Source organism: Puma concolor, chromosome A3 (genome assembly GCF_028749965.1).
Source record: "Puma concolor isolate L17-30 chromosome A3, mPumCon1.1.hap2, whole genome shotgun sequence".
Taxonomy (NCBI): Eukaryota; Metazoa; Chordata; class Mammalia; order Carnivora; family Felidae; genus Puma; species Puma concolor.
In genome coordinates, this window is record NC_141669.1 from 38,428,451 (window position 1) to 38,455,836 (window position 27,386).

A 27,386-nucleotide genomic window follows, 5' to 3' on the forward strand; every position below is an offset into this window, starting at 1 on the left:
TGACAGCATGTTATCTCAGCTACACCAAGCATCTGTCTCTCTCTGCTCGGAGGCTCCTAGGACACCATGGGGAAAGACTTGTAGGAACCCACTTGGCACTCACACATGTACACGCTCAGAAGTAAGAGGGAGCAGCCCCACGAGGAACCCTTGACCGTCGTGGGGAGGTTGTGGGAGTAGATGGGAACATGCTACTCGCTGTGACCATTCAAGTGTACAATTCTGAGATGCATTCTACCTGCACAGTACCTCGGAGGGTCCCAGTAGGATTGAGTCATTGTCACCCATGGCAGTGCTGAGCTCAAGAACATAGCCTTGCATTGGCTTGCCTCATTTCCCTGCTTCAGTTTCTTCAGGCCCCAATCCTGTTCCCTGGGGTCACTTCTCATTATCGGAATGCAAGCCCTTGTCTCAGGTGCTGCTTTCTGGTGTAAACCCAGGGTAAGGCAGATTCGGTCAAGGTGAGCTTCTTTCGTCTACCAGTTACTCCCAACGCATTGGATTTCTTCCCTCCATGCCTCTGCGCGTGCTTTTGCAAACATCTTAAACACTGTCATCTCTGTGTATCTTATCCGCCCCTTATGTCTTCCTAACATCCTACGTCTGTCTAAAGTGTTCAGAAGCCACTCCTCATTCTTCCAACGAAATACAACATCTCTTTTCTGAGGTCTATAGCACTTTACCTTATCCTGAGACATTTCTTTTGTTAGACTCATGCTGGAGTTTTTTTCCTTGTCTTGGCCTCTTTTCTCTCTTTTCAGCCAAATTCTAGGTACATTAGAAGGCAGAGATTGTATCTTTGAGAACCCTATACTCCTTGGGTGCCAGATCTTGCCTCCTACATGGCAGTTGTTGAAACAAATGAATTCTCACTGCATGTACTAACGTCTTCCATTGATACTCAAGTGTGTCAGAGTGGAGTTTGCTCGATCAAGGCAGAAACAGCCCTAACTGCAATAAGGGCACGAGGAACATCAAAGCTCCTCAGAGAAGGTGGGGAAGGACAGCACAGAAAGGCTGACTAGGAGCCTCCCTGTCTCAACTTTTCCTCCTCTTGTGCCAGTCTGACCTTGGGGGACTGTAATGATGTCAGGATATCCTCTCAGGAGAGGGTGGATATAGAAACAAAGCACAGCCCAGAGCTTCCCAGAGAGACTCCAGCCAATGCCCACTGGCATCTTCTTCTTGGATTTTGTCCAAACCCTCACCAATGTACATTCATGCACTCATAAACCATTTGGGGGCACAGGAAAAGGACACCAGGGGAATCCAGTGTTTTGGTTTTTTTCTCTGACAAGGTCAGGGCGCAGTACCAGATGACCCCAGGGATGACTATGAGAGACTTGTGGCAGCAATCAAATGGACATATAGTAAGCAAGTTTTCTGAGAAGGGTAATGCGAGGAATGTGAGTTCTGTAGGTAGCTGAATGTGTAGAAAGAATAGTAGATAGTGATGAAACAAAAACAATGTAACCCTAGGCTGTGCTTATAAATATTAGCTTCTCAGAAATCCCAAGAGCACTGGACATGAGCAGGGGGTAGATGGCCAGCCCGCCTACACTCTTCTCTCTGAAAGAGGAGGTGAGGAAGTGGTGGTGGTGAAGGAGGAGGAGGAGGAGGAGGAGGGGGAGGGGGAGAAGAAGAAGGAGGAGGAGGGGGAGGAGGAGGAGGAGGAGGAAGAGGAGGGGGAGGAGGAGGAGGAGGAGGAACCATAGAAGGAGCCAAGAGGTATTCTCAGATATTTTACTGGCTCTCTTAGTTCCAGGGAGGTTTTAGTCTATTTGGGCTACTGTAACAAAATTCCATACACTAGGAGGCTTAACAAACATGATGTCTCGCAGCTCTGGAGGCTGGAAGTCTGATATGAGGGTGCCAGCACAGTCAGGTGAGGGCCCTTGGCAGGTTGCAGACTTCTCATTGTGTCCTCACATGGTAGAAGGGGAGAGGAAGGTCTCCTAGGCCTCTCTTAAATGGCTATTGGTCTCATTCATGAGGGCGCTGCCCTCATGATCTAATCACCTCCCAAAGGCCCCACCTCTTAATCTGATCACACTGGTCATTAGGATTACACCATAGGAATTTTGAAGGACTCAGACATGCCTATTCCCACACCCATCTTCTCCTTCTCAGTTACTCAAGACAGAAACCTAGGAGCCGTCCTTGATTCCTCCTTTCCTTGGAACCCTACCTCTAATTCATGAAGTCTGTCTCCAAAGAAGGCTACCTTCAAAAGACATCTCCAGTACACCTGTCTCTCTTCAACTTCTCTGCCACTCACCACTCCATACCAAGTAGCAGTGATAGCTCACTGGTGCTATAAATCAGACTCCTGACTCGTGAGTTCCGCCTGCTCCTCCCTCTGCCCATTCAGTCTGGTCTCCACAAGCTGGACAGGGTTATCTCCATAAATGGAAATCTAAGCTATGTAGTTTCAATGTTTACCCCTTCAATGCTTCCATTTGCACTTATAAGGAAATGCAAATTCCCTACCGTATTTTCAGGGTTGCCTGGATGGCCTGACCCCCGTGTCCAACCCCTCTTCCAGGTAATTCTCTTTCCATCTCTATTCTCAGTCATGCCAATCTTTCAGTTCCTTGAACCTGCCAAATTCTTTACAGCCTCAGGACCTTTGCATATGATGTGCTCGTGCACATCCCTATACCTGTATCGTTTTACTCTGATTCTCTGCCTTTCTGGCTCCTTCAAGTCACTTCTTTATATGTCACCTTCTCAGAGAAGCCTTCCTTGACCACCATGTCTGAAGTAAGCCCCTTCTTCTACCTCCTGAATTTTCTATCTCTCGTTTTTGACTGTTTATCCTTCACACAATTTCTTTATCTTTCTTTATCTCTACTTCCTCCTTATGTACATTACAGTCCTTGATTGCAGGGAAGTAACGTTTGTCTAGTTTACCACTATATCCCCAGTCCCTAGCACACTTGTTTGTGTTTAATAAATATATGTTGAATAAATACATTGCTAATACATTAATTAGTGAATGAATGATTGAGGACCTGCCTTCCTTCCCAGGCAGCCTGCCCTCCTTCGTGAGATTGGCCTCACTTAGAATAAAACCTACCTTCCTGTTCCTACATCATAGAATGTCATGGAAAAAGGAGCTCCCATGTCCACAGAGTCCTTCAGCTTTGTGAAGACTGCTTCTGTTGCCTTCTTTAACCTCTCTTTCTCCTCTGACGTAATCCACCAAAGAGGGAGAACAGTTCTTCCTCACTCCTGATGTCTCCTGCCATCACACACCTGTTGTCTGCTCTCCCTCCCTCCCTCCCTGTCTCTACCCAAGTGGAGGCAAGACCATACGTCCTAGTGCACACCTACTGTCCTGGTGTAATTGCCAGTACCACTGCCTTTCCCTTTCAAAAGTGCCATATTTTATGATAAGTTATGTGGTCACCCTACTTATTAGAAAAAGGGATAGTGTGGCTCACTTGCTATTTGCCTACTTTCCACTGGGAACCAACTGAATTGAAGAAAGCATCCTTATAGATGTGAAATGACAGAAACATTTTGTGGAACTGTCCTGAGTCAGGTGCCTGGACCCTGTTCTATCTGAACATGGAAGCTCCCTGGTGTCAGGGAGAATACTTCCTCAGGCTGAATGAAGGAATTCTGGTGAGGAGCCCCTCCACCTGACAGGTCCCCAGCTTCTCAGAGTCCAGGGAAGGTCACCCCTGTGAGCATCCTGGTCCTTAAAAACAGATTGAAAATCCCTCTGTTAGGAATCCAGAAGATAGAGGCACTTTCTCCAAGACTGAGACTCTAGCTTTTCCCAGTAATCTCTTTTCAGTTCCCAGTGCCTGGAAAGTGTGGGCTTTTCTAGACATTTGTGAAGACGGAAGACTCTTCTAGCATTCCCTATGCCAGCAGAGCTTGAAGGGACTGTGGGGTGATATTCTTCAGAAGCAGTTGGTGGAAACTCCCACCCCAGCTCAGAACTTTGGGATATATAGGAGGGTGGAAGATAATCCCAGACGTCCTCAAGACTCATGTAAAGAAGATGGGGTTGGCAGAAGGCTTGGAACCATGAGATTTTTCTCTAAGGGAGCAATGGGTCAAGTGATGAGATGCTGAATCCCAAAAAGAGTTTGAGCCTGGGAGTTACTTAAGTCCTTCGGACAGTGCTTAACAGTGGGTAGAGGCAGGGTGACACCAATAGTCATATCCTCCCCGACAGCCACACACACCCCACCTACTAAAATCTGATGAAACCAGACTACACCCAAGAGTGTGGGAACACCTTCCCTGCAGATCCGAAGCCAGTGCCCCACAGAGGGGGCTGTGCCTTTCCTATTTTTGCTCTTTGCTTGCAGCATTTTGGCCCTAAGCCTGGTAAAAGGGTTCCAAAACCAAAACATCATCTCCTCTTCCCCTACCATTCTGAGAAAAATGACAAGAAAGTTAGGACACCTTGACTGGGTATTGTTAGGGGGCCTGATAATCAGGTGGGAAAGTGGAGTGAATACTGCAAAATCTAAAGAAGTGACTGCTCTAAAGGAAAACAAAAAAAAGGAATATTTTGATGTTTATACCTAGATGATTAGATGGCCACTTATAAATGGGTTGAAAAGCAAACAAACCAAGGAGAAGAAAGACCCAGGAGTCATAGGATGGGGGCTTAGCCCTGGAGAGGGGCATGGGGATTCCTGCGAAGGCATAGAGAATACCTTTCCTGAAAAGATCTGAAGATTGGGCTAAGAAAAGGAAGATGGTGTGGGGCAAGATTCTGTTGTTTATAGTTATGCATTTAAAAAATTCTATCTAGCCTTTTTGAAATGTTTATTTATTTATTTTGAGGGGCACAGAGGGGCAGAGAGCGAGGGAGACAGAGAATCCTAAGCCGGTTCTGCTCCCAAAGTGGGGCTCAATCCCGTGACTGTGTATCATGACCTGAGCCAAAATCAAGAGTCGCATGTTTAACTGACTGAGCCACCAGGCACCCCTCTATCTGCCTTTTAAAAATAATGTGTATATTACAATGATACAAATTAAATTGAATTAAAATAGTATGATGCTGTGCCCTTGTTTTACTCATCTGGAAATGTCTTTTTTCACTGGGAATGGGAACTGATTACCTTTTAAGGAGATAAATATAGGAAATCCAGGAGGGTTTATCTAAATCACAAAAATGGCATCTTTCCTCTTTTCTCCAGAGAGGAAAACCAAACCTCTGATGAATACACTTGAGCACATCAAGCTCATTTTTCACATTCATTTTCACCTGGATGTTGGAGTTTCTGCCTCAATCCTTGTCTTTCTTGGTGACAAAGTCAATGATGAACTAGAACTTCCATCCCCTGACCCTTCTGTGGGTGCCCAAATAGCTCAGGGCACCTGGACAGGTCATTCTCGGGCCTTCAGAGGCCCTTGAGCCAATGAATGAGTAAGTACTTGATCCTGTCCAGAGTGCCTCATCCTGCTTTCTCAAAGAAAGGAACCCAGAGATGTCCCTCTCCTGGTTTAGAGTAAGGTGGATACTATTGGAGACCAGCCTTGGTGATTCAGCCGATCAGAGGAGGCCCTGTCTGGGCAAGACGAAATCTAGGGCTGCACTGCCCTGCCTGCATTCTACCTGTAGGCAATTTGCTCTTCCCTGAGTTTCTCCAGTCTGGAGAGTGTAATCGAATCACGGTAACTGTAGCATAATAATTGCTAAACTAAACCTGAATCTATAGAGTGGGAGGAGCCCTGGCTCTAGATTCCTTCTTCTGACCCTTAGGTGTGTTTGTCAGTGCTTGAGAAACAAGTGGCATCCCTCTCTGTCCCTCTCCATGGTGCGCACGGGTGTCTGCATGCATCTGCGACCGCAGATAGAAGCTGTGTATCGCCATGTCCCGGTTCTTTCTGCCATGAACTTCCATGGATGTTCCAGCATCAAGAATGCTTTGCTGTTTCTGAATTCCTTTGAGACTTGCTTGTGGGTTCTCTCAATAGACCAGAGAGTGCAACCATATGCTCTTTTGGAAGGCTTGGCTCCTATAGAAGACCCAGCTGGTCCATAATTTCTGTTTTTGTACATTCTTCGAATCATTATATGAATAATGGGATTCTTCTGCATCCTTTTTGTTGTCTTTTTATTTTGTCTAGTTTTATTTTATTTTTTTTTTCAACGTTTATTTATTTTTGGGACAGAGAGAGACAGAGCATGAACGGGGGAGGGGCAGAGAGAGAGGGAGACACAGAATCAGAAACAGGCCCCAGGCTCTGAGCCATCAGCCCAGAGCCTGACGCGGGGCTCGAACTCACGGACCGCGAGATCGTGACCTGGCTGAAGTCGGACGCTCAACCGACTGCGCCACCCAGGCGCCCCATATTTTGTCTAGTTTTAAACACACTCAAGTGCCCTTTAGGCAATTGGGCTTAGTAACTGCCAGATATGATTTAGAGGCAAATTCTCATCAAAATCGAATACTAAATTTTATGTGCTGATTTGACTCTTCAATTGACTCAGCTCAATTAAAGGAGTGCATGTTTGGTACTATTAAATTTGCATGGATAATTTTGTGTTTCTTAGTCTAATTTAGTGTATGCATCATAATTAGGGTAGTTCTGCAATGAGAGAATTTCCTTGGGCATTTCCCTCCTTGAGGGAATGAATAACAGGAGTTTCAGTGAGCCTTTGAAGCTGACATTTGAAGTTCAGTAGTATTGTTCCTTCTGAGGTTAAATGATAGCTTGATGGGCACCTTCTTCCCCTCCACTACAAAGCCCTAAGTGGGGCTGAGATATCCCCAGAGGACAGATTGTATTGATAACTTGGGCCAGGAAACAGCTTGCGATCTGAGCTTTGCACTTCCAAACAGGAAAGATGCTTTTCTTTTTTCCCTTCTTGCTATAAGATGGTGGAGAGGAGGCTTTAGAGAACAAAGTATCCAGACCAGATCCACAATTCCAGCTCCAGAGGGCTTCTCATTGCTGGCTGGGCTCAGGGATCTGCCCAAGAGAGTGAAAGATGTGAGAACTAAATTGGCTAATGGCATAGTATTTTTTAAAATTTTATTTAAATCCAAGTTAGTTAACATGTAGTGTAATAATAGTTTCACGAGTAGAACCCAATGATTCATCACTTACATATAACATCCAGTGTTCATCCCTACAGTGCCCTCCTTAATGCCCATCGCCCATTTAGCCCATCCCCCCTCCCCTCCCTTCCAACAACCCTCAGTTTGTTCTCTGTATTTAAGAGTCTCTTATAGTTTGCCTCCCTCTCTTTTTTATCTTGTTTTCCTTCCTTTCCCCTATGTTCATCTGTTTTGTTTCTTAAATTCCACATATGAGTGAAATCATGTGATATTTATCTTTCTATGACTGACTTACTACGCTTAGCATAATACACTCTAGTTCCATCCACATTGTTGCAAATGGCAAGATTTCATTCTTTTTGATTGCCGAGTAATACTCCAGAGTGTGTGCGCGCGCGCGCGCGTGTGTGTGTGTGTGTGTGTGTGTGTGTGTGTGTGTCACATCTTTTTTATCTATTCAGCTAATGATGTAGTTTTAACCCAAATGCTATTTACGTCTGAGCCACCTTTGCTGGTCCTCTGTGCAGAGCAAGTTAATATCAGTCCTTCATTTTCTTTACTTCAGTCACTCTTGGCCTCTGACCAAAAACCAAACTCTGCCCTTTTCCCATCTGGGACAAGCAACAGTTGAGAGGGAAGGGGCCCAGAGCTAAGGGACCAGAAGGCTAGCTGCCCAGGAATGGCCTTCTTTGAGGCCAGACCCGGGGGTGGGATGTAGCTGGATCACTCTGAATATTTTCCATTTGGGAATTTTGAGTTCCATTGTTAGAAAATTTAATCTCTCCCCAGTTAGGATATATATATTGTTAGAGTTGAGTTTTTATTTATTATTAAAACAAAAAGCCCAGCTCCGCCAAGACCTGAGTGTCCCCTGAGGGAATGTCCTCAGTTGGATGGTCTTGAGACCTGATAGGGGTGGCCTGGCTAGACTCTTGCTTGAACAGAGACTCAAGAGGTGACGATATGATGTGTGCATAAAGTAAATATGGACACTTGCAAAAAACTCAAAACCAAAACCAAAATATGGTCATTGTGTACCAAATCCTGTCCTGTCGTACTTCTGTTTCTTTGCAAATAGAGGAGCTTTCTTACTGGGAAGTCAAATGGTTCTGGACGTGCCCATTTGTTTTCAGGAAATCTCTGCTCCATGTTTCTTCTCTAGAAGGTCCAATTCCTATAGAAAAGAAAGGTAGTTTCCTGATGGGAAATATTTAACCGAGCTGTGACCTCTGGTTGCATCACTGTGATAGTTCATACAGAGTGAGATATATGGTAGTGGGTGACATCCTTGAGTCTCAGTCCAGTCTGGCTACAAGCTGAGGAGGCTGACTAATGTTGGGAAATATACAGGATAGTGAAGACTAAGTCTCAGATGAGAGACCATGGGATTGGTTATTTTAGGAAGTCATGACCCCAGAATGCAGGGAGAAGAGATAAGCTTCATGACTTCAAGGATCAGTGATAGGAAAGGGAGGCAGAGAGACAGAAATGAGGACAAGAGATTGAGCTTCAGATGGATTCAGAGACAGGCTGAGAGAGCCCATCCCTTCCTCTCAACTGCTCAATCTCCATCTACGCCTGTGTTTCAGGTGATGAACTCAGCAAGGAGACTGACTCAGTGCGAAACTTCCCATTGCAGACCAGACAAAGCACGTCCTCGTGGGATCTACTTCCTTTATCACCGGACTGAAGGCAAGTAATCATGGGTCTAAAGGCTGAGGACAGAGAAAGGGAAGGGTGGTCTCAGATTTCTGCATCTGGCCTCTTGTTTCTGAGTTGGATATCAACTAGTGAAGATTGGACTTTGGATGCCAAACTCACTCCAGGCATCTTGGTGTCCAAGGAGGTAGTCAGTGTGTGCTTTGTAGGATGAGGCAGGCACCAACTTTGAGTTCTGCTCTTTCTTGACCCTTAACCATTACAAGCTGAATGACAGAGTCCCACTGTGCACTCATTACAAAACTCAGTGAACACGAAAGAAGGAAAAATCAGATAACCCCAAACGTGGTCACCACCCTCACCCTGTGGGCATCCTCACTATGGCACATTTCTCCAGCTAAAAACACTGATTAGCTTTGTATTTAGTTGGGTCAGGAAAGATTTTTAAAATAGCTGGAGTAACTATCAAATTAACATAGAGTATGTAACTTCCAAAATTGAGGGAAGGATGAACAAAGGAGAAACAAACAAAACCTCACTCATCCAGATGAAGGCACTAAATGTAGGAGAAAAAGAAACAAGAGAAAGAGAGAGAGAAATAAAGAAAGAAAGAAAGAAAGAGAAAGAAAGAAAGAAAACAAAAGGATGGTAGAAATAAATTGACATATTTCAGTAATTAGTCAATTTAAATTAACTTAACTTTCCAGTTAAAAGAAGGTTAACAGACTAGAAAAAGAAATACTGCAATGTGCTAATTACAGGAGACATCCTTAGAACTAAAAGGCATGAGTTTCTTTCAGTGTCACTGAGTAGGCTCTGATTGGACCAAGACTTTCACAAAACCAACTACAAGAGCTGGTGGGAAATGGGGAGGGACCCAGAATGCATTGGTGACCAAGCATAAGCAAACACATGCAAGCACATTCCACAGGGGAGTAGCTACTTGGAAAAATATGTCCAATTTTTATTCTGATGGCAGGCTTAAGCCGCACAGCATAAGACAACTAAAGCTAAACCCTAAAGTCCTCCTTGAAGAACCAGGGGACAGATCTGGGACAACCACAGCACTGGAAAGTAAGGGGGTAATCTTAGAAGGAGAGAGGCAGGGGCATCTGGGTGGCTCAGTAGGTTAAGCATCCGACTTCGGCTCAGGTCATGATCTCATGTTTTGTGGGTTTGAGCCTCGTGTTGGGCTCTGTGCTGACAGCTCAGAATCTGGAGCCTGCTTCAGATTGCGTCCCCCTTTTTCTCTCTGCCCCTCCTCTGCCCCCTTCTCTGCTTGTGCTCTCTCTCTCTCTCAAAAATAAATAAACACTTAAAAAAAAAAAAAGGAGAGAGGCAGTGAGGGAGAGCTCAAAATTCAGTGTAAAAAGTGCCCAAATCCCTGGCTGACCCTCGAGCTATGCCTAGAAGCCCAGCTAAAGGTAAAGGAACTGATCTGACATATTTCCTGCCCCTTGAGGGACAGGGTTTGTATTTTGAGTCTAATGAAGTTACTGCATGGTAGAGCAGAAATATAAATTTCTTCAAAGGGGTGTAACAGATATAGAGCCTCTGCAATATAACGTTTATAATGCCCAGGGAACAATTCAAAGTTACGAGGAACAAAGAATGTGTGCTCCTGTGTCAAGAATTATGGCAATGACGACCAACCCTGAAATGATCTAGATGTCAGAATTAGTGGGCAAGAATTGTAAAACAGAACAATCTTAACAGAATAAAGGAGAAATGCCATATGATTATTTCAATGGCTACAGAGAAAACAGGTTAAAGTTAACCCCTACTCATGATATACACTCTCAGTCCACCAGGAACAGAAAAAACTTTTTCAGTATCTAAAAGGGCATCTACACACACACACACACACACACACACACACACACACACAAATCTACAGCTCACACTTAATGGTGAGAGACTGGATGTTTTTTCCTGAGATCGGTAATCAGTCAAGGATGGTTGTATTCAACATTTTACCAGAGATCCTAGCCATTTAAATTAAAAATAAATTAAATTAAAATATCCAGGGAATGAAGACCGAAAATAAGGAAAGCTGTCCCTATTTGCAGACGATATGATTGTATGGAAAATCCTGAGAAATCTACAGAACAACTACCAGAACTAATAAGTGTAAGGTGGCAGGATACAGTGTTAATATAGGAAAGTTAATTGCATTTTTTAATGTTTATTTATTTACTTTGAGTGGGGGGAAGGGACAGAGAGAGAGAGGGGGAGAAAACATTCCAAGCAGGCTCCGTGCTGTCAGCGCAGAGCCCAACGCGGGGTTCAATCTCACGAACACTGAGATGATGACCTGAGCAGAAACCAAGAGCCAGATGAGTAATCCACTGAGCCACCCAGGAGCCCCTAATGGTACTTCTTAAACAAATAACAAACTTTCTTTAAAAAATTGCAGTATAACATACACAGAGGACACTGCACAGCTCATCAGGATATAGTTTGCGGAATTTTCCGATTATACCCATAAGCAGCCAGAAGCAGCCCTTGCTCCTTGCAGCCACTATTTCTACCTCAGCGTGTGGCTAACCCCTAGCCTGATGTCCAACACCATGGATTGGTTTTCCTCAGTTTTGAATTATGTAAATGAAACAACACAGCATGCCTTCTTTTTGTGCTTGGTTTCTTTCGCAATATTATGTTTGAGAACCACCTTTGAAGTTAAGCAAAAAAGCAAACTTTAAATAAATAACACACTTGAATGATTTTTTTAAAAAATTCAGGTAGGATGAAGGGAACAAAGTGAAAATCAGTTCTGCCTCCCAGCCCATTTTCTCATTTTCTTTTTTGCCTAGAGATAATTTAATCGACTTTTTCCAGTTTGCAGACTATCTTTGGAGAGAAATTTAGGACACAAACAGGCCTCTGAATGTGTACTTTTTCCACATACATGGTAACACATGCTACATATAGAAGAGGACCCTTCAGAGGATGTACTTCTGAGATATTTTCTGAGTCAACCTACTCTTTCTCCATCCCTGTTGTCATTGTTCATTCACCGTTGAAGAATAAGGGGCTGTTAGTTTGTGACTGTCCCTCAAGTTGGGATTGTCTGGCGTTTCCTCATGATTAGATTCAGCTTATGCACGGTTGGCAGGAACATTCCAGAAGCGATCACGTGTCCTTCTCAGTGTATCATCTGTAAGGAGATGCCTTGTGTTGGCTTGTGCCCTTACTGGTAAATGAAATTTTGGCCACTTGGTTAAGGTGAGGTTGGCTAGGTTTCTCCACTGCAAAATTCCCAATTTTTCTTTTGTTTCAAGATTTTTTAAAATTATTTATTCATTTTTTAAAATATTTTTTTAAATTTTTTTTAACGTTTATTTATTTTTGAGACAGAGAGAGACAGAGCATGAACGGGGGAGGGTCAGAGAGAGAGGGAGACACAGAATCTGAAACAGGCTCCAGGCTCTGAGCAGCCAGCACAGAGCCCGACGCGGGGCTCGAACTCACGGACCGTGAGATCGTGACCTGAGCCGAAGTCGGATGCTTAACCAACTGAGCCACCCAGGCGCCCCTAAAATATTTATTTTTTGAGAGAGAGACACACACAGAGTGTGAGCTGAGGAGGGACAGAGAGAGAGGGAGACACAGAGTCTGAAGCAGGCTCCAGGCTCTGAGCTATCAGCACATAGCTCGACATGGGGCTCAAACTCACAAACCGCGGGATCATGACCCGAGCCGAAGTCAGACGTTCAATTGACTGAGCCACCCAGGCGCCCCACCAATTTTCCTTTTGTAATTGATAGGTAGTCTGTGAGGAGATTCTTTAAGGCAATGTACATCTTGTGCTTATCAAACATTTGCTTAAAGGTTTTAACTCTTGTTGATGATTTTTGCCTGAATCAGTCATTACTATGATGATTGCAAAATATTACTACGTTTATTTTTATTATCCTTGAACTCACTGTATTTTTTTATATGGTGACAGCAAGCTGTTAGAAAATGAAATAAAAAAGCCATTCCATTTATAATAAAATACTTAGGAGAGACTTAACAAAAGATGTAAAAGATCCATACGTGGCTGTAAACTTAAAAATGGTCAAGATGATAAATTTGTTAAGTGTATTTTACCACAGTTAGATATAATGATAATAATAATAATAATAAATTAGAAAAGACAAATATGTAAACACTTATATAATAACTGTTATATATTTTTTCTGCCTATCGTTTTGTTTTTATTTACATATGCAGCTACACAGAGTTCTGCTTTTTTTAAAAAAATTTTTTTAACATTTATTCATTTTTGAAAGGCAGAGAGAGACAGAGCGTGAATGGGGGAGGGGCAGAGAGAGAGGGAGACACAGAAACAAGCAGGCTCCAGGCTCCAAGCTGTCAGCACAGTGCCCAACTCGGGGCTCGAACTCACGGACCGCGAGATCACGACCTGAGCCGAAGTCGGCCGCTTAACCAACTGAGCCACCCAGGCGCCCCAGAGTTCTGCTTTTTTAAAAAATAATTTATTGTCAAGTTAGCTAACATACAGTGTATAATGTGAGACAGGAGACCATCAAAATCTAAGAGGAGAAAACAGGCAACAACCTCTTTGACCTCGGCCACAGCAGCATGTAGATAAAAAGAAGTAGTCCCTGGTTCTTGAGGCGTTTGTGAAAGGAGATGATTCTACTCCATCAGTGCTAAGTGTCACAGTCAGAGCCAAGGAAGGCTTGAGGCCTCCTCTGGGGGAGCCCCAAGGCAGTTGGCCTGGCCTTGTCTAATTCTGCTATGGATGCTCACTGGTCCAGGTCCTCTGTGGAAGGAGACAAAAAACAAAAAAACAAACCCCGTGGAGGAAAGACTGTCCAATCCAGCCTGGCCAAGAGTGGCCTCTCTGTGGGGTCATAGCCTTGGACCCAGAGCCTGTGCTTTGGCTGGGCAGGAGGAGGCTATGGCCCAGAAAGCAAAGATGGGGCCAGACCGGTACTCTTCCTGACCTGTTGGCTTTTCCTTTCCACAATCGGCTTATTTCCAATTTTCAGCTACAGAATCTGGTTCACGTCCTAGCTGTTCTGTGGACAGAGGTCCAGCAATGGCCAAACCACACAATCTGTGGGAGGTGAGTCCTCAGACTCTTGGAGGCCTCAGAAGTACAGATGAACAAAGCACCTGGACCTGCTTTGGAGGGTCTCACCATGATCTGAGGTGAGGAGGTTGCCAATGGCTCTTCTGTCCTTGGTGACTCAGTCAGGAGAAACTGCCCGTAGGTGTGACACACACGAGTCTCACCCCATCGTTGTCTACACACTCCCCGGTTCCAGCTTGTAGAACTGGCCCTTCCCTAGACCCTCCACCCTGGAAGATGCCAGGGGACTAAGCAAAAACAACAAAGCAACACGTTCTGACTCAGCACGTTCTGGCTGCAGTGACGTGACCCACAAACTTCCCTGTGATTTCACAGGGTTTCCAGTGTTAACTCAAATATGCTGTGAGCCAAGTAGCACCTTCCCTTCTGTTGCTCCCCACAGCGACCACAGGATGTGGCTGTAGTTGGGGTAGGGGTCCTGGGCTGTGGTAGGAGGTAACCTTCTGTTCACAGCTCCCTGGAGGCTGTGTGTCTATGTATCACCATCATCTCCCCTATGCCAGGTAGGGCCTTCATGGTTGTTCTAAGCCACGAAAAGTCACTCTAGGAAATGAAGAATTCCCTCTGTCCTGATGTGTACCACACTCTGTCTTGGTGGGAGCCCTTTGTCTCTGGACCAACTCTATTGGTTTCTTCTGACTTTTTTGAAGCCTCTGTTCTTCTCAAGAAGCCCCTTAGTCCTTTCTGCAAAAGACTCCTGGAAGGGAGCCCCTCTGGCCTCCAGCTCTGCCCTCCATTCCTTGATTGCTTGAATCTATAAGCATTACATGGTTTATTCGTTCACAGTGGGGAGTGGGGATGAGTTAGTATGAAATTGAATTGCCAGAGTACTAATACCAGGTCCATCTCTTACTAGTTTGTGACCTTGGCTTTAGTTACTTAATCTCTCCATGCCTGACTTTGTCTTAACGGTTCAATGGGAATAAAAATTGCACTCACTTCACAGGCCCGATGGCACAATGCCCATATTGCTTTTGAGATAATGCTTGACCCAGTGAATGTGCAGCAAATGTTAACCTTTCCTGTAAGGGATTTGCATGTGCTCAGATGGGGCCTTCTCCCTCTCTGGGTCAAGTAAGATGCATTTGCACACGGGCAAGGAAGTGTTTAGTCTTGAACTAGCCTCACATTTAGGTCAATGTAAACATGGCCTCTGCCACGTTCTCAGGGTTTTCTTTACATACCTGGGGAGGGGTGCCGGAGAGGTGGGAAACAGGGGTGGGTGGGTGGGTAGGAAGGAGGTGTCTCTGGGTTTGTGCTAAGTGCTGACCTTGCTCTTCACAGCCTCTGTTTCATCCATCCTCATGACAACCCGGTGAGGTGGTTTGTTCCTCTTTTCTTTACAAAAAAATGCAAATGAGGTGAGATGAATCATGGAATCAGAGAGATGAGGCAAATTTCCCCAGGCCACGTGGCTGATGAGGAGGAGGATGATACAGCTGACATTTAAGCACCTGTCTGTGCCGGGCACTGCTCTAAACACTGCACAAACATTAACTCCTTTAATCTTAACAACCACCCCTGAGCCAGTACTATTTTTTATCCCCATTTTGCAGATGAGAACTCCAAATCCCAGAAAGATTAAACAATTTGGCCAAAGACATATGCTAATAAGTGACAGATTTAGGACTGGAATCAAGATGGTCTTGACCAGAGTTTGGCAAACATTTTCCTATCAAGGGCCACACAGTAAATATCTTACGTTTTGCACCCTATGCAGTTTCTGTCACAGATACTCAACTCTGCCATTGTGGTGTAGAAGGACCCACAGACTGTAAACAAATGAGCGTGGCTGTGTTCCAATAAAGCTTTGTTTAGAAAACAAACAGAGGGCCCATGTTAGCCCACTGGCCCAAGTATGTCTACCATGGTCTTAACTGCTGTATTAAGAGAATGAGGACCCAGAAGCATCAAAGTTCTCTGAGAAATAAAAAGATCATAATTGCGAGCAAAACGTGAGACAATTGTCTGGCCTTTTCAATGTGAAACAGCATACAACTTGTTCAGTGTTAGTGCCATATTATTTATTAAAGGCATACTGTGTGGGGCACCTGGGTGACTCAGTTGGTTATGCGTCTGACTTCAGCTCAGGTCGTGATCTCACAGTTCGTGGGTTCAAGCCCTGTGTCAGGCTCTGTGCTGACAGCTCAGAGCCTGGAGCCTGCTTCGGATTCTGTGTCTCCCTCTCTGTCTGCCTCTCCCCTGTTCATGCTCTGTCTCCCTCTGTCTCTCAAAAATGAGTAAATGTTAAAAAAGAAATTTTTTTTTAAGGCATACTGTATACCAGGCCCATAAAGTGCTTGGAATACACTAATGAACAGAATAGACAGGAAACAGCTCCCTTGTATGAGCTTATCTTCCAGCAGGGTTCGGTGGGGGAGCTGATGAATAATACCCATAACACACAGCTGAATTATACAATGTATTAACAGATGATGAGCGCTGGGAAGAAATAGAGCATGGTAAGGGGAGTGTGATAGCAGGAAAGGAAAGAATAGGATGATGAGTATTGGTCTCACGGAGAAGGTGATATTTTAGCAAAGGCTTTAAGGATGTAAGGGAGTGAGCCACGCTCATATCTTGAAGTTCCCAGGCAGAGACAATAGCCGGTGGAAAGGCCCTGAGGCAGGACTGTGCCGGGCTTGTTCAAGAAAGAGCATGAGGTCCATGGGCTTGAGTTACTGCATGGTGTGATCAAAGAACATGGTCAAGAGTTAATGACAGCCTGGTTTTGTGGGGCCCGGGAGCATGGCAGAGACTTGCCTCTTACTCTCAGAGACTCAGGGACCAGAAGAGCTACATGATCTGAGGCCGACTGAGGAAGGCTCCCTCTGACTGCCGTGTTGTATCCTGTGGTCAACAGCTTTAGATTTAGCTTTCCTGGATTTGGTTCTGACCAATACTAATGATTGGTTTCGTATCAGGCAACATAATTAACCTTTCTGTACTTGGTTTCCACATCCATGAAACAGAGATAATAATAGCATTTACAACACAGGGCAGTTATGAGCATAAAATGGGAAAGTTCTCATGAAATAGAAAAAAAAACCCACTACACATAATTCTAGGGACATAGTGAACACCAAATGGATACTGGTCATTTTAAATTATTGTGAAATGTATCTTCCTAATAAAAAATTACTGTTTTACTATAATAAACTGCTTGTGAATGTGTGCTTACACGCTGATACAGGTGTGTCCCTTGTGCTGTTTGATTCCTCATCTCCACAGCAAGAGCGGGAACCATACCCCACTCCGGGGCACTGCCAATCTCACAAAGGTGGTGAGAATCACCATGGGGAAGCATTACCCCTCTGCAGACTGGGACAGCTTCTGGGGCAACCTCCATGGCCATATAAAGTCCATGAAGACTTGAGATGTTTCCTAAGAAGGGAAGACACCCACTGAAGACTGAGGAGAATGAAAAGAGAACAGGAGCAGAAATGCCCCATAGTGATGGCAAAGTGTATTCGTTACCTATTGCTGTGTAACAAAGCATTCCAAGCCTTAGCCGCGGCTTCAAACAGCAAGCATTATTCCACAGAGGTTCTCAGAATCTGGAATCAGAAGAGTGGCATTATCTGGGTCTGGCTCAGGGCTCCTCATGAAGCTGCAGTCAAGATGTCATCAGGGCTGCCTCATCCGAAGGCTGGAATGAAGATGTGGGGCCTGTTTCTAAGATTGCTCACACATAGCTGTTGTCAGGAGGCCTCAGTTCTCCACCTCGTGGGCCTCTCCACAGGCTGCTGGAGTGTCCTCCTCACCTGGCAGCTGGCTCCCCCCAGGGGTGAGAGCCAAGAAAGATCAGGAAGAAGCTACAACACCTTTTGTGATCTAGCCTCAGATGTGACAAGTCACTTCTACCAGGTAGTAGATTCTTTGGAAGCAAGTGACTAAGTCCAGCCCACACTTGAAGGAAAATTAAGCTCCACCTCTTAAATGGTAGAGTATTAAAGAATTTGTGGACAGATTTTAAAACCACCATACGTGATGTGTGACTTGGGGCGAAATAACATTGTCTTAAGTATTACCAGTTTAGTTTTCAACAAGTCCAAAATATAACTCTCATACAAACACAAAGTGGGCATGTGCCAAAGATTTACCATTGTTAATAAATGAAGGAACCAGCAGGACGATGAAACTGATTCAAAAGATACGATCAGTCAGGAAAGAAGTGGTGGAATGGGTTAGCTGACTTAGATTAAGAAAAACAAAAACAAAACCCTGCTTAATGAATTGCAAGGCAATAAAACTGCACCCTTTGGATGCTATATTTTTTATTAGGCAGAAATGATTTGCAATTTATCTCTCTCTTCTTAGTTCACATCTAATTTTGCAGAATCTGGTATCTACTCCACCATCCTAAGTCAAGCCAAGGCATCCGTTTCCTAGAGAATTGAGTAACCACTGGTGGAGCCTGTTCCATGATGTTCCAATGCAACATTGAAAGCACATGTGGTCACCATTTTGTCTTTTTTCAAGATTGAAGAACTTAACTTTTTTTTTCTAAATTTTTTTAGCGTTTATTCATTTTTGAGAGATAGAGACAGACAGAGTATGGGCAGGGGAGGGGAAGAGACAGAGGGAGACACAGAATTTGAAGCAGGCTCCAGACTCCGAGCTGTCAGCACAGAGCCTGCCACGGAGCTGGAACTCACAAATCGAGAGATCGTGACCTGAGCCGAAGTCAGACATTTAACCGACTGAGCCATTCAGGTGCCCCAAGAACTTAACTTCCTTAATGAGGGCTCGTTTTGTTTTGTTTCATTCATTTATTTATTTATTTATTTATTTATTTATTTATTTATTTACTTACTTATTTATATTTTCACCATCTTAGCTCCTTCATTCACCTCTCCATCCATTTGTCCTGTACCCATCACCATGAAACACATTGCGGAGCAAACACAGCTGGCAGAAACATCCCCCTGCACCCTCAGCAAGTCGCCCCATCTGGAGGGGGACAGCCATGCATTGGCATCATTTCATGTTAGTCAGAATGAGGACAGAGCTTTTGAAGCCCCACACACGTGTCCTGTGGGCACGTGGGTGCAATTCACTGGGGTTAGAGGATCAGAGCCCAGGGAGGTTGGTGTTTTACTTTTTTGGGTGAAACAATATGTACTTCTCTATAATCACTTTACAAATGAAAGCCTGTCTGCTTAAACCCATTTTGCTGATAGGACAACACCTTCTGGAGTTTCCTTTTGGTTTTGTTCTTTTTTGCAATTATTTCAGTGTCATTTCCATTTGGTCCATTTAATGATTTTAAAATGTTTTGGCAGGTGTTTTTCACATTAGAATAACTTGATATTTTATTTATTCCTGAATGCTGTAAGGGTTTTTTAGTCTATAAGCTGGAACGCAATTTCTTTAACATTGATACCTGAACAATAAATTGCTATCAATGGCACTCAAGATATAATTAAATTGTTATTATGCACTGCCCTCTACCTTTAATTCAGATCCATCACAGAGAATGTATGGAGGTGTTGAAACTGCATGAATTGTTATCCAATCACATTTTATTTTGCCAGTCAGGTACTGGAGAAAGGTCAGTCACAGATGGCATGAGCTAGATTTTACTTTCTGAGGAAATAATCAAACGCATGAGCGAAGATGTTGATGCAAAAAATTTGTCACATGATTTTCAAGCAAATAATAATAAACTAATAATAATTCATTGCTATAAATAAATGATGCTGCATCTATATAATGAAATGTATTCAGCTATTCAATGTTGCATCATTCATATTTGGTATGGAAAGATATTCTGCTATTTGCTATTTTTTCATAGAAAAAAGCAAATTGCAAATCTAGTGTAGGTTTCTGTGAAACACTGTTGACAGTTACGTGTGTATGTATGCAGAGGAAAACTGTTTTCATTGGCTTTCTGGTGGCACACTCACAGAACACAAGTATTCACTTTTTTTTTTTTCCTGATCTGGATTTTCAGGTTTTTCTACAGTGAACATGTAGACTAAACATTGCCTACACAGGAAAACCCCACCTCCAGCATTTTCCATAGGCTTGGCAAAGTCAGGAAGGGAGGAGGGAAGGAAGGAAGGAAGGAAGGAAGGAAGGAAGGAAGGAAGGAAGGAAGGAAGGGGGAGGAAGGGGGGTTTGTTCTAAAATCTGCTTGCCTGGGGGGCTATCTGCACTGCAGTCTTTGGGTCTGGAAGCACTTGAAGTCCAGGAGCTGAGTGCTGGGAAGCGCTGGAAAGCTTCAGGGAAGTTCCTCAGAATTGCTAAAAGAAGATTATCTCCAGAACCTTCCTTCCCTGGGAGAGGTAAGGAACAGCAGGTGTTTCTGGAGGCTTCGGGTGGTGTGAAATACCTGGGAAACCCCGCTCCTCCTCAGCTTGTGGCAGTTTCAGGGGCTCCTCCCTAGCGCATTATTAAAAGGGCTGTGGCACCTCGGAGGAGTAGGAAGATACCGCGGGCTCTGCCGGGAGAAAGGAGCATTCTGAGGTGTCCTTTGGGGAGCTGGGCTTCATTCTCCCCAGCAGGGCCAAGGCTCTCTCCTGACCCCAGACCTGGAATCCCCTGCTCTGGGGGGGGATGTTCCCATGCTGAGGGGGTGGGGTCAGAACGCTGCTTGCTACCCAGGCCCCTGCCAGCTCAACCTCTATTTCCACCTAAGATTTTGTGTTATTTCAAAACAGGAGAGTCTACACACTGTGAAACTCAAGATGGTCCTGAGTGGGGCGCTGTGCTTTCGGTGAGTATCTGAGCCTCTGATGGGCTGTGTCCTCTGGGGAGAAGTTAAGCTCCAGGTAGACCTGTTGTCCGTCCTTTCTGCTTAGGGAGGGGCTGTGGCTGCTCAGAGCGCAGGTGGGTGGGCAGCTGGGCAGTTATGAACAGCCCCTCACTGTCCTAAGGAAAGTTTTTCCAGCCTTCATCAGGCTGAGGCTGGCCACCTCATGGCGGTTCCCTGATGAGAAGGGAAGCAAGTGAATCACCCTGTGTCGAGCTGCAGCTTCATGTATCCATAATGAGGATGGAAGTCGGGAGACCCAGCTTGGAGCTGTTACCACCCACTGGGGTGAATATTAATGTCCATCCAGCGGCTCGGCTCTGCTACATCCTTGCTGCCCTTTGGGGCAAAACTAGTCAGTCTGTCTGTCTCCTGGCATGTACTGAGCCAGGCAGTCCGCCGTGTTCTGGACTTTGCACTAATGAGCAAAAATGGTCCCTGCTCTCTCTGAACCGAGAGTCTACTATAGCTTTTCGCAAGGTGTGTTCAGTGGAACCCCAATCCTATGAGCTGCTTGATACAGTGGTGATCAAGAAATGTGGGAAATATTGCTTTCTACGTCTCCGCATAAGAGAACCATGGTGTAATTCCGCATGTTAGCAACTCTGAAGTACAGATTTGTTTATGTTTAGCTACCATTGAACCAGTTTGCACGCAGCGTGCTTGTTTCCATATAATATCTGAAGAAACTCACTTTGGGATGTATCTTTTCACCTCATAGGATGTTGGAAAATCAACTGAGATCAGAGATGAAAAATAAATTCTTTCATTTCAAAAATGAAATTCTTTCATTTCAAATTTAAAGATATCCCACAATTAATAAGTGGAAGTAAATGTGCCTTGACGTCTTCAATAATGACTGAAGAATCAGATTTTCATCTGGGAAAGGCCTGGGCGTTATCTAACCCATTGTCTTAATTTAGCAGTGGGGAGCCTCAGGCCCAGAGTGGTCAAGTGACTTGTCTGTTGTGATCTGGAAATAATGGTGGCGAGCCAGACAAGCACCCAGGACTCTGACTCACAGTCCAGTTTCTTTTCCAACATCACCCATGGAGGAGATTGGTTGGTGTAGCAAAGATTGAATGGGGTGGAGGAGCAAATCCAAGACTCAGGTGCAGTCCCATTGTTGTTGGAGTCCAGTTGTTGTCCCATTGGTAGGGTATGAGCCCAGCAGGGCTGGGAAGAAGGTTGGACTGTTGCTCCTGGCAGAGGAGAGGGAGACAGTGGGACTCTGTAGAGCCCAGCAAGCCGGAGCACCCACTCCTCCCCTAACTAAGTGTCATCCTGTCCTGATGTTTCAGGATGAAGGATGCAGAATTGAAGGTGCTTTATCTGCATGATAACCAGCTTCTAGCTGGAAGGCTGCATGCAGGGAACATCATCCAAGGTTGGTGGCAAAACACGACACCACTTCCCTAGACACTCTGAGGGGACGGGGCCTGAAGAGGGCTTAGAACAGGCATGCAAACTGGCACAGACCTACAGAGCCCAGGCCTGACACAGTGGGTGGGGCATCATAAAAGCAGACCCTGAACAAGGACAAATAAACTACAGTATCTTCCAGCAAAGTGAGGACACATGCCCCAACGCCACCTGAGGCCTCTATGCACAGATGGGGAATATTTCCAAGATGAATGCTTTGTCCTTCCCTCAGAGGTGGACTTAGACCAAACATTTCTTTTCCTGGGATCCAGTGCTGAGGAGAGATCTAAAACAGGCTCTCTAGGCCTTTATTCCCATGTGGGAGTGGTTTTCTGCCCTTTACCCTGGGTCCCCTCTGCTCTCTGGGGATTCCTGGTCACTCAGAGTGGTGGGACCCAGGTGGCTGGTGGGCTTACTCCTTCTGCCCCGTACACTGTGGCAGGTCTTCTCTCTAGAACAGCACATACCTGGCCACTTGGGACACTTGTATAGGCTGTGTGCGTGTGCGTGCACGTGTGCATGCTTGCATGTGTGTATATGTGAGTGCATGTGTGCATGTGTTTGTATGAGTGGTGGGGGATGGTACAGAGAAGAATGATACCCTCTTCTGGTCTCAGGAATCTCACAGGTGGTAGAACATATCCAAATAACCCTGATGAGAGGCTTATCCAATCGAGTTTCCGAAAAGAGGCCAGAGGGTCAAGCGGCATTAAAGGAAGTGGTCAAATCTTCCTGGGGACTAGAGAAGACTTGAAAATTTGAGCCTGGACCAGGGGGTGGGCATGGGGTGGGAGGTGGTACAATGTGCTTATGTCCCTTGATGTCACTGGGCCAACTGACGGGAGACCACCCTTCCCTAGGTGACAGCTGCTAACAGGCTTCCCTTCTCAGTCTGGGGACAGGAGGTCTCACACAGGTCCTGCTCTCCAAAGTCCATGATGCAGGGAGAGAGAGGGAAGGGCAGTCAAGGCCTCTACATCTGACTTCCTTTCTCTAGGCGAGGAGATCAGTGTTGTCCCCAATCGGTCTCTGGATGCCAAGCTCTCTCCAGTCATCCTGGGTGTCCAGGGAGGGAGCCAGTGCCTGTCATGTGGGACGGGGCAGGAACCGACTCTGAAACTAGAGGTGAGTCCTGTTGGGACATCCTTGCTATCTGATCTCACAAAGCCAGCAGATGCTGAAGCCACTGAGCTGGGTGTCCTGGGGCCCAAGCTCCTCTCCCTTGTGGGGGTTCTGTTGATTGCAGCCCTGCCTCTCCGTGCTCCCGGCCCAGCTCTCCTGCCTCCCCCACTCCTTTCCCCTCACCTGCCATGCCCTTCTGCTCACAGCCAGTAAATATCATGGAGCTCTACCTCGGTGCCAAGGAATCCAAGAGCTTCACTTTCTACCGGCGAGACACAGGGCTCACCTCCAGCTTCGAGTCAGCTGCCTACCCAGGCTGGTTCCTCTGCACTGTGCCGGAAGCAGACCAGCCTCTCAGACTCACCCAACTCTCAGAGGATGCCAGCTGGGACAGCCCCATCACGGACTTCTACTTCCAGCAGTGTGACTAGGGCAATGTGCCCCCAGAACGCCCTGGGCAGAGCCAGCTCAGGCAGGGGTGAAGGTGGAAGAGGACACTGATGGCAGCCACCCCCTCTGCTCTCAGGGACCCCACCTCTGGCTGCGCCTTTGGCCACTCTCCCTTTTGGTTCCCAGTTTGGGTGAATTCTTTTGCGATTCGGGGCTTAGGCCACAGTTTCTTTCCCTGTTGGGTGCTGCTGCTCTCGTGGCACCTTGCAAAAACCATATGAGATGAACTGGGAGTCACATAAAAAGGTTCCTTATGGGTCAGGGTGCAGGGAGTGGTAGAAATCCTTCATGCTTTATGGTAACTCAGCCAGTACCCCTGAGCCCACAGGGCAGCCCATCCCAGTTGAGCCTGTTAGGGCCACTAGCTGACCACATGAGGTCCTTTCGTGCACCACTGTGCAGGAGAGGGAGGTCATAGAGTTAGGGGCACAAGGCCCAGCCCCTTCCCTCTTCCCTTTAACTCAGCTGCCATTGTATGCTATTTTTTCCATCCTATCCTTGTGCTCTAGCCGTGGCAGGAGAGGGTGGTGGTGTGTGAGGAAGTGGCTCCAGCTCAGAAGACTGAAGAATGGCCAGGCAGGCATGTCATACATTCTGAGACCCGAGACACCATTAAAATCCAAGGTGCTGGTGTCCACTCACATGGAAAGATCCTCACGACGTATTAAGTAAGGAGAGCAAATTACAAAGTCGCATATCCTATAATTTCATTTTAATTAAAAAAAATGCCTATCCATATATTTCTGCATAGAAAAAAGTCTGTAAGAGTTTCCTTCGATTTGAGCAACGTCGGAGTGGTGGTATCACAGGTGGTTTTTCTTTTTGTTCTTTTATTTATTTGCATTTTCTAATTGTTCTACAATGAAGATGGATTCCTTGTGTAATAAGTAAGTTAACCTTGAGGAAAACAGAGCAGACAGTATTTCTGATGGTCCTCCGCATCCACTTCCTTGAGTAAAATTCATGTTGAATTAAGATCTGCTGCTCTGAGCAGCAGTAGTGAGAATGAGAAAACAGACCTCAACAGAGCTGCCAAGAAAAAGCATATGATGGGTTAGTTAGTGTGGTTGGAATCTCCCGGAGAAGGAATTTACAGAAAGAACCATCCTGGACCTGGAGTGGTCACAACTCCCTGAGATTTCAAGGTGTGGGTTTCAGCCTCCAAAGGGACCTGTGCTGGTTGAATAGTGTTCCCCCCAGATTCATGTCCTCTGGGAACCTTAGACCATGACCTTATTTGGAGTTGGGTTCTTTGCAGATGCAATTAGTCAAGAGGTCATGTTGTATTGGGGGAGGGGGGCGGCACGCTCTAAATCCAACACGGCTGGTATCCTTGCAAGAAGAGGAAAGGACAAACAGAGACCCAGAGGAGACCCAGGAAGAAGGCCATGTGAAGATGGAGGCTGAGATTGCCCTCATACAGCAGTAAGGCAAGAAATGCCATGACTGAGGCAATCACCAGAAGTGAGGAAGAGGCAAAGAAGAATTCTTTCCAAACCCTTCAGAAGGAGTATGGCTCTCTAGTCTCCTGAACTGTGAGAGAACAAATTTTTGTTGCTTTAAACCACCAACTTTGTGGGGATTGGTTGTGGCAGCCCTATGAATTAACACAGCTGCCGATGACCCCATCTCACAGTGTGTGTGTCCCCTCCCACATTGTACCCACGTTGTCTCTGTGACCAACAGAACATGGCAGGAATAATACTATGCCATTTCTGAGATTTGGTTATAAAAGACTGTAGGTTTTATCTTGTTTTCTCTCTCTGTTTCTTTGTTCACTTGCTCTGGGGGGAAGTTAGCTGCCATGGCATAAGCAGCTCTGTAGAGAAACCCATGTGTTGAAAAATGAAGCCTCTTACCAACTGCCACATGAGTGCATTTGGAAGCAGCTCCCCCAGCCCCAGTCAGGCCTTCAGATGAGGTGACCCTGGGGACAGCTTGACTGCCACCTCAGGAGAGACTCTGAAGCAGAACCACCTGGCTAAGCTGGTCTCGATTCCCAAACCCCCAGAAACTGTGCGAGAAAATACGTGTTTGTTGCTTTCAGTTGCTAAGTTTCAGGGTCACTAGTTACACAGCAATAGATAACTAATACACAGGAAAGAGAAATAAACACATTTCTTTTATTATGATTGTAATTTTCTCCAGTATTTTCATTTTCCTTCTCAAAATCAACATCGGCCCTTTAATTTCCCCCAACATTCTACGTAAAAACTGATCATGCTAAATATGCTGAATAGTCTCTGTTCCTGCAAGGTTTAGCTCCTCCTTGATTACCTTCACACCTCTAGTTCTACATGCCAGGGACTGTGACTCCAGCGTCCCTACCTAAACTCTGGGAGATGAAAACAGAAGCCAGAGGAGAGGCTCAAATCTGAGTCCCAGGGATTCTGCCTGCACCTCACCAGTCAGACCAGCCTGGCAGGTTCAGATTCTGCTGAGGCACTAGTAAGGAGGTGGCCAGGCCGGAAGCCTCTGTCTCCGTGGAGCGGCTGAGACCCCGATGTAGCTGAAGGTCTCGGGTAGCAGACAGCACAAGTGCCTCCAGAGGCCTCTCAGGAGGGCCGAGAACACGGGCTCTGGGCACCAGGCTTGCTTCTGCAGACCTAGTTCACACTCTGTCTTTGCTCACAGACCCAGCCATACTCTCACCTTGTCTCCTCCTCCGAGAAGCCTTTGCTGAATTGAGGCGTCTGGTCATCTGCTCTGACTGTGCTACATTGCTATGTTAACTTCCCCTCGTTGTAAGAATTGATTTGCCGTCTGTGGCCCCTGAAGTGACCTCAAGGTCAAGGCTGTATCCGTTTGTTTCCAAGCACCTCAAATAATGTTTGACAAATAATTGGAAACCCGTGAATACAGACAGTGGAAACTATTCCTCCACCCTGGAATATTTCTTCTCTCTTCTCCACCCATCTAAATGGGCCCACCCTTCAAGAAGCAGCCGAAATTCTGCCTCACTCTGGAAGCTTTCTCCAGCCTGCAGTGATTGCTTCATCATCTGTAGGATGATAGAATTCAAAATGGCGTTAGCAAGGATGAGCTGACATGAGTCAACAGAAAAGGAAGGAATGTAAAATGCTACCTTAGAAGTGTTTGGGATGGGGGACCCTGGCATCACGACTGTTTATATGAAAAAGATACAGTGGTTTTAGATTTCTTCAATTTCAGTATAAGCACCCTGTTTGACCTGTATTTACAGAGGTGTAATGCCCACATCACATGGAGTTTGTGTCGGTTGTAGGCATTGAGGACTGAGTGGGTCCTGAATAGTAGAGAGTGTCCCAAGAGCAAGTCACAAGGGCAGAGGCTAGGAAGCTGAGGGTCTTTATCCTGGAGAAGCAGTACACAGAGAGCTCCATTCAAGCACTCAGAGCTCTGCCTACTAGAAAAATAAACTTGTCCTGTGTAATTCCAGGAGGTACAAGCAGGACCGATTGATAGAAATTATGTGTGACCCAAAAATTTTAACCGCAAAGACCACACATGTTGTTAGGGTTTCTTTAAGAGGTTGTGGAGGTGTTGAAGCAAAGCCTGATTAACTATGTCCCAGGGATGCCATAGCACAGGTCTCTCCATTTAGAGGGAACCTATATGCCATGTATAAGTCATAAAAAGAATTCTAGGAATTTTTTTACTCGAGGAGTTTCTCTGCATCTATTGTTTCCAATATGCCCTTGTTCTGCAGATTAGAGAGTCTGGTCTCCTTAATGATCTTTTTAAGTGTTTATGACTTAGCTCCCCAGCTGGACTGTGAAGCTGCCTAACAACAGGGACTATGTATTGCACATCTTTGTCACACAGCAGTGTAAATGCTCAGTAAATGCCCATTGAT

At 45.5% G+C, this 27,386-nt stretch overlaps 1 protein-coding gene across 2 annotated transcripts; it reads left to right on the forward strand.

The window, feature by feature from the left end:
• The first annotated feature begins 19,940 nt into the window (after positions 1-19,940).
• IL36RN (interleukin 36 receptor antagonist) lies at positions 19,941-25,689 on the forward strand. Of its 2 annotated transcripts, none has more exons than XM_086700603.1 (5): positions 19,941-20,090; positions 20,466-20,521; positions 21,859-21,944; positions 22,977-23,104; positions 23,308-25,689. In XM_086700603.1, the coding sequence occupies exons 2-5, from the start codon at positions 20,493-20,495 to the stop codon at positions 23,530-23,532; spliced, it is 468 nt and encodes a 155-aa protein (XP_086556729.1). In that variant the 5' UTR covers positions 19,941-20,090; positions 20,466-20,492; the 3' UTR covers positions 23,533-25,689. The 2 variants fall into 2 exon arrangements, with proteins under 2 accessions (XP_086556729.1, XP_025783137.1); XM_025927352.2 differs by lacking the exon at positions 19,941-20,090 and adding an exon at positions 20,169-20,271.
• The last annotated feature ends 1,697 nt before the right edge of the window (positions 25,690-27,386 follow it).

Coding starts and splice junctions, on each gene's coding strand:
- IL36RN (XM_086700603.1), top strand. CDS start 20,493: ATGGTCCTGAGTGGGGCGCTGTGCTTTCG. Junction 20,522..21,858: donor AGTGGGGCGCTGTGCTTTCG/GTGAGTATCTGA, acceptor CTGATGTTTCAG/GATGAAGGATGCAGAATTGA. Junction 21,945..22,976: donor TGCAGGGAACATCATCCAAG/GTTGGTGGCAAA, acceptor TCCTTTCTCTAG/GCGAGGAGATCAGTGTTGTC.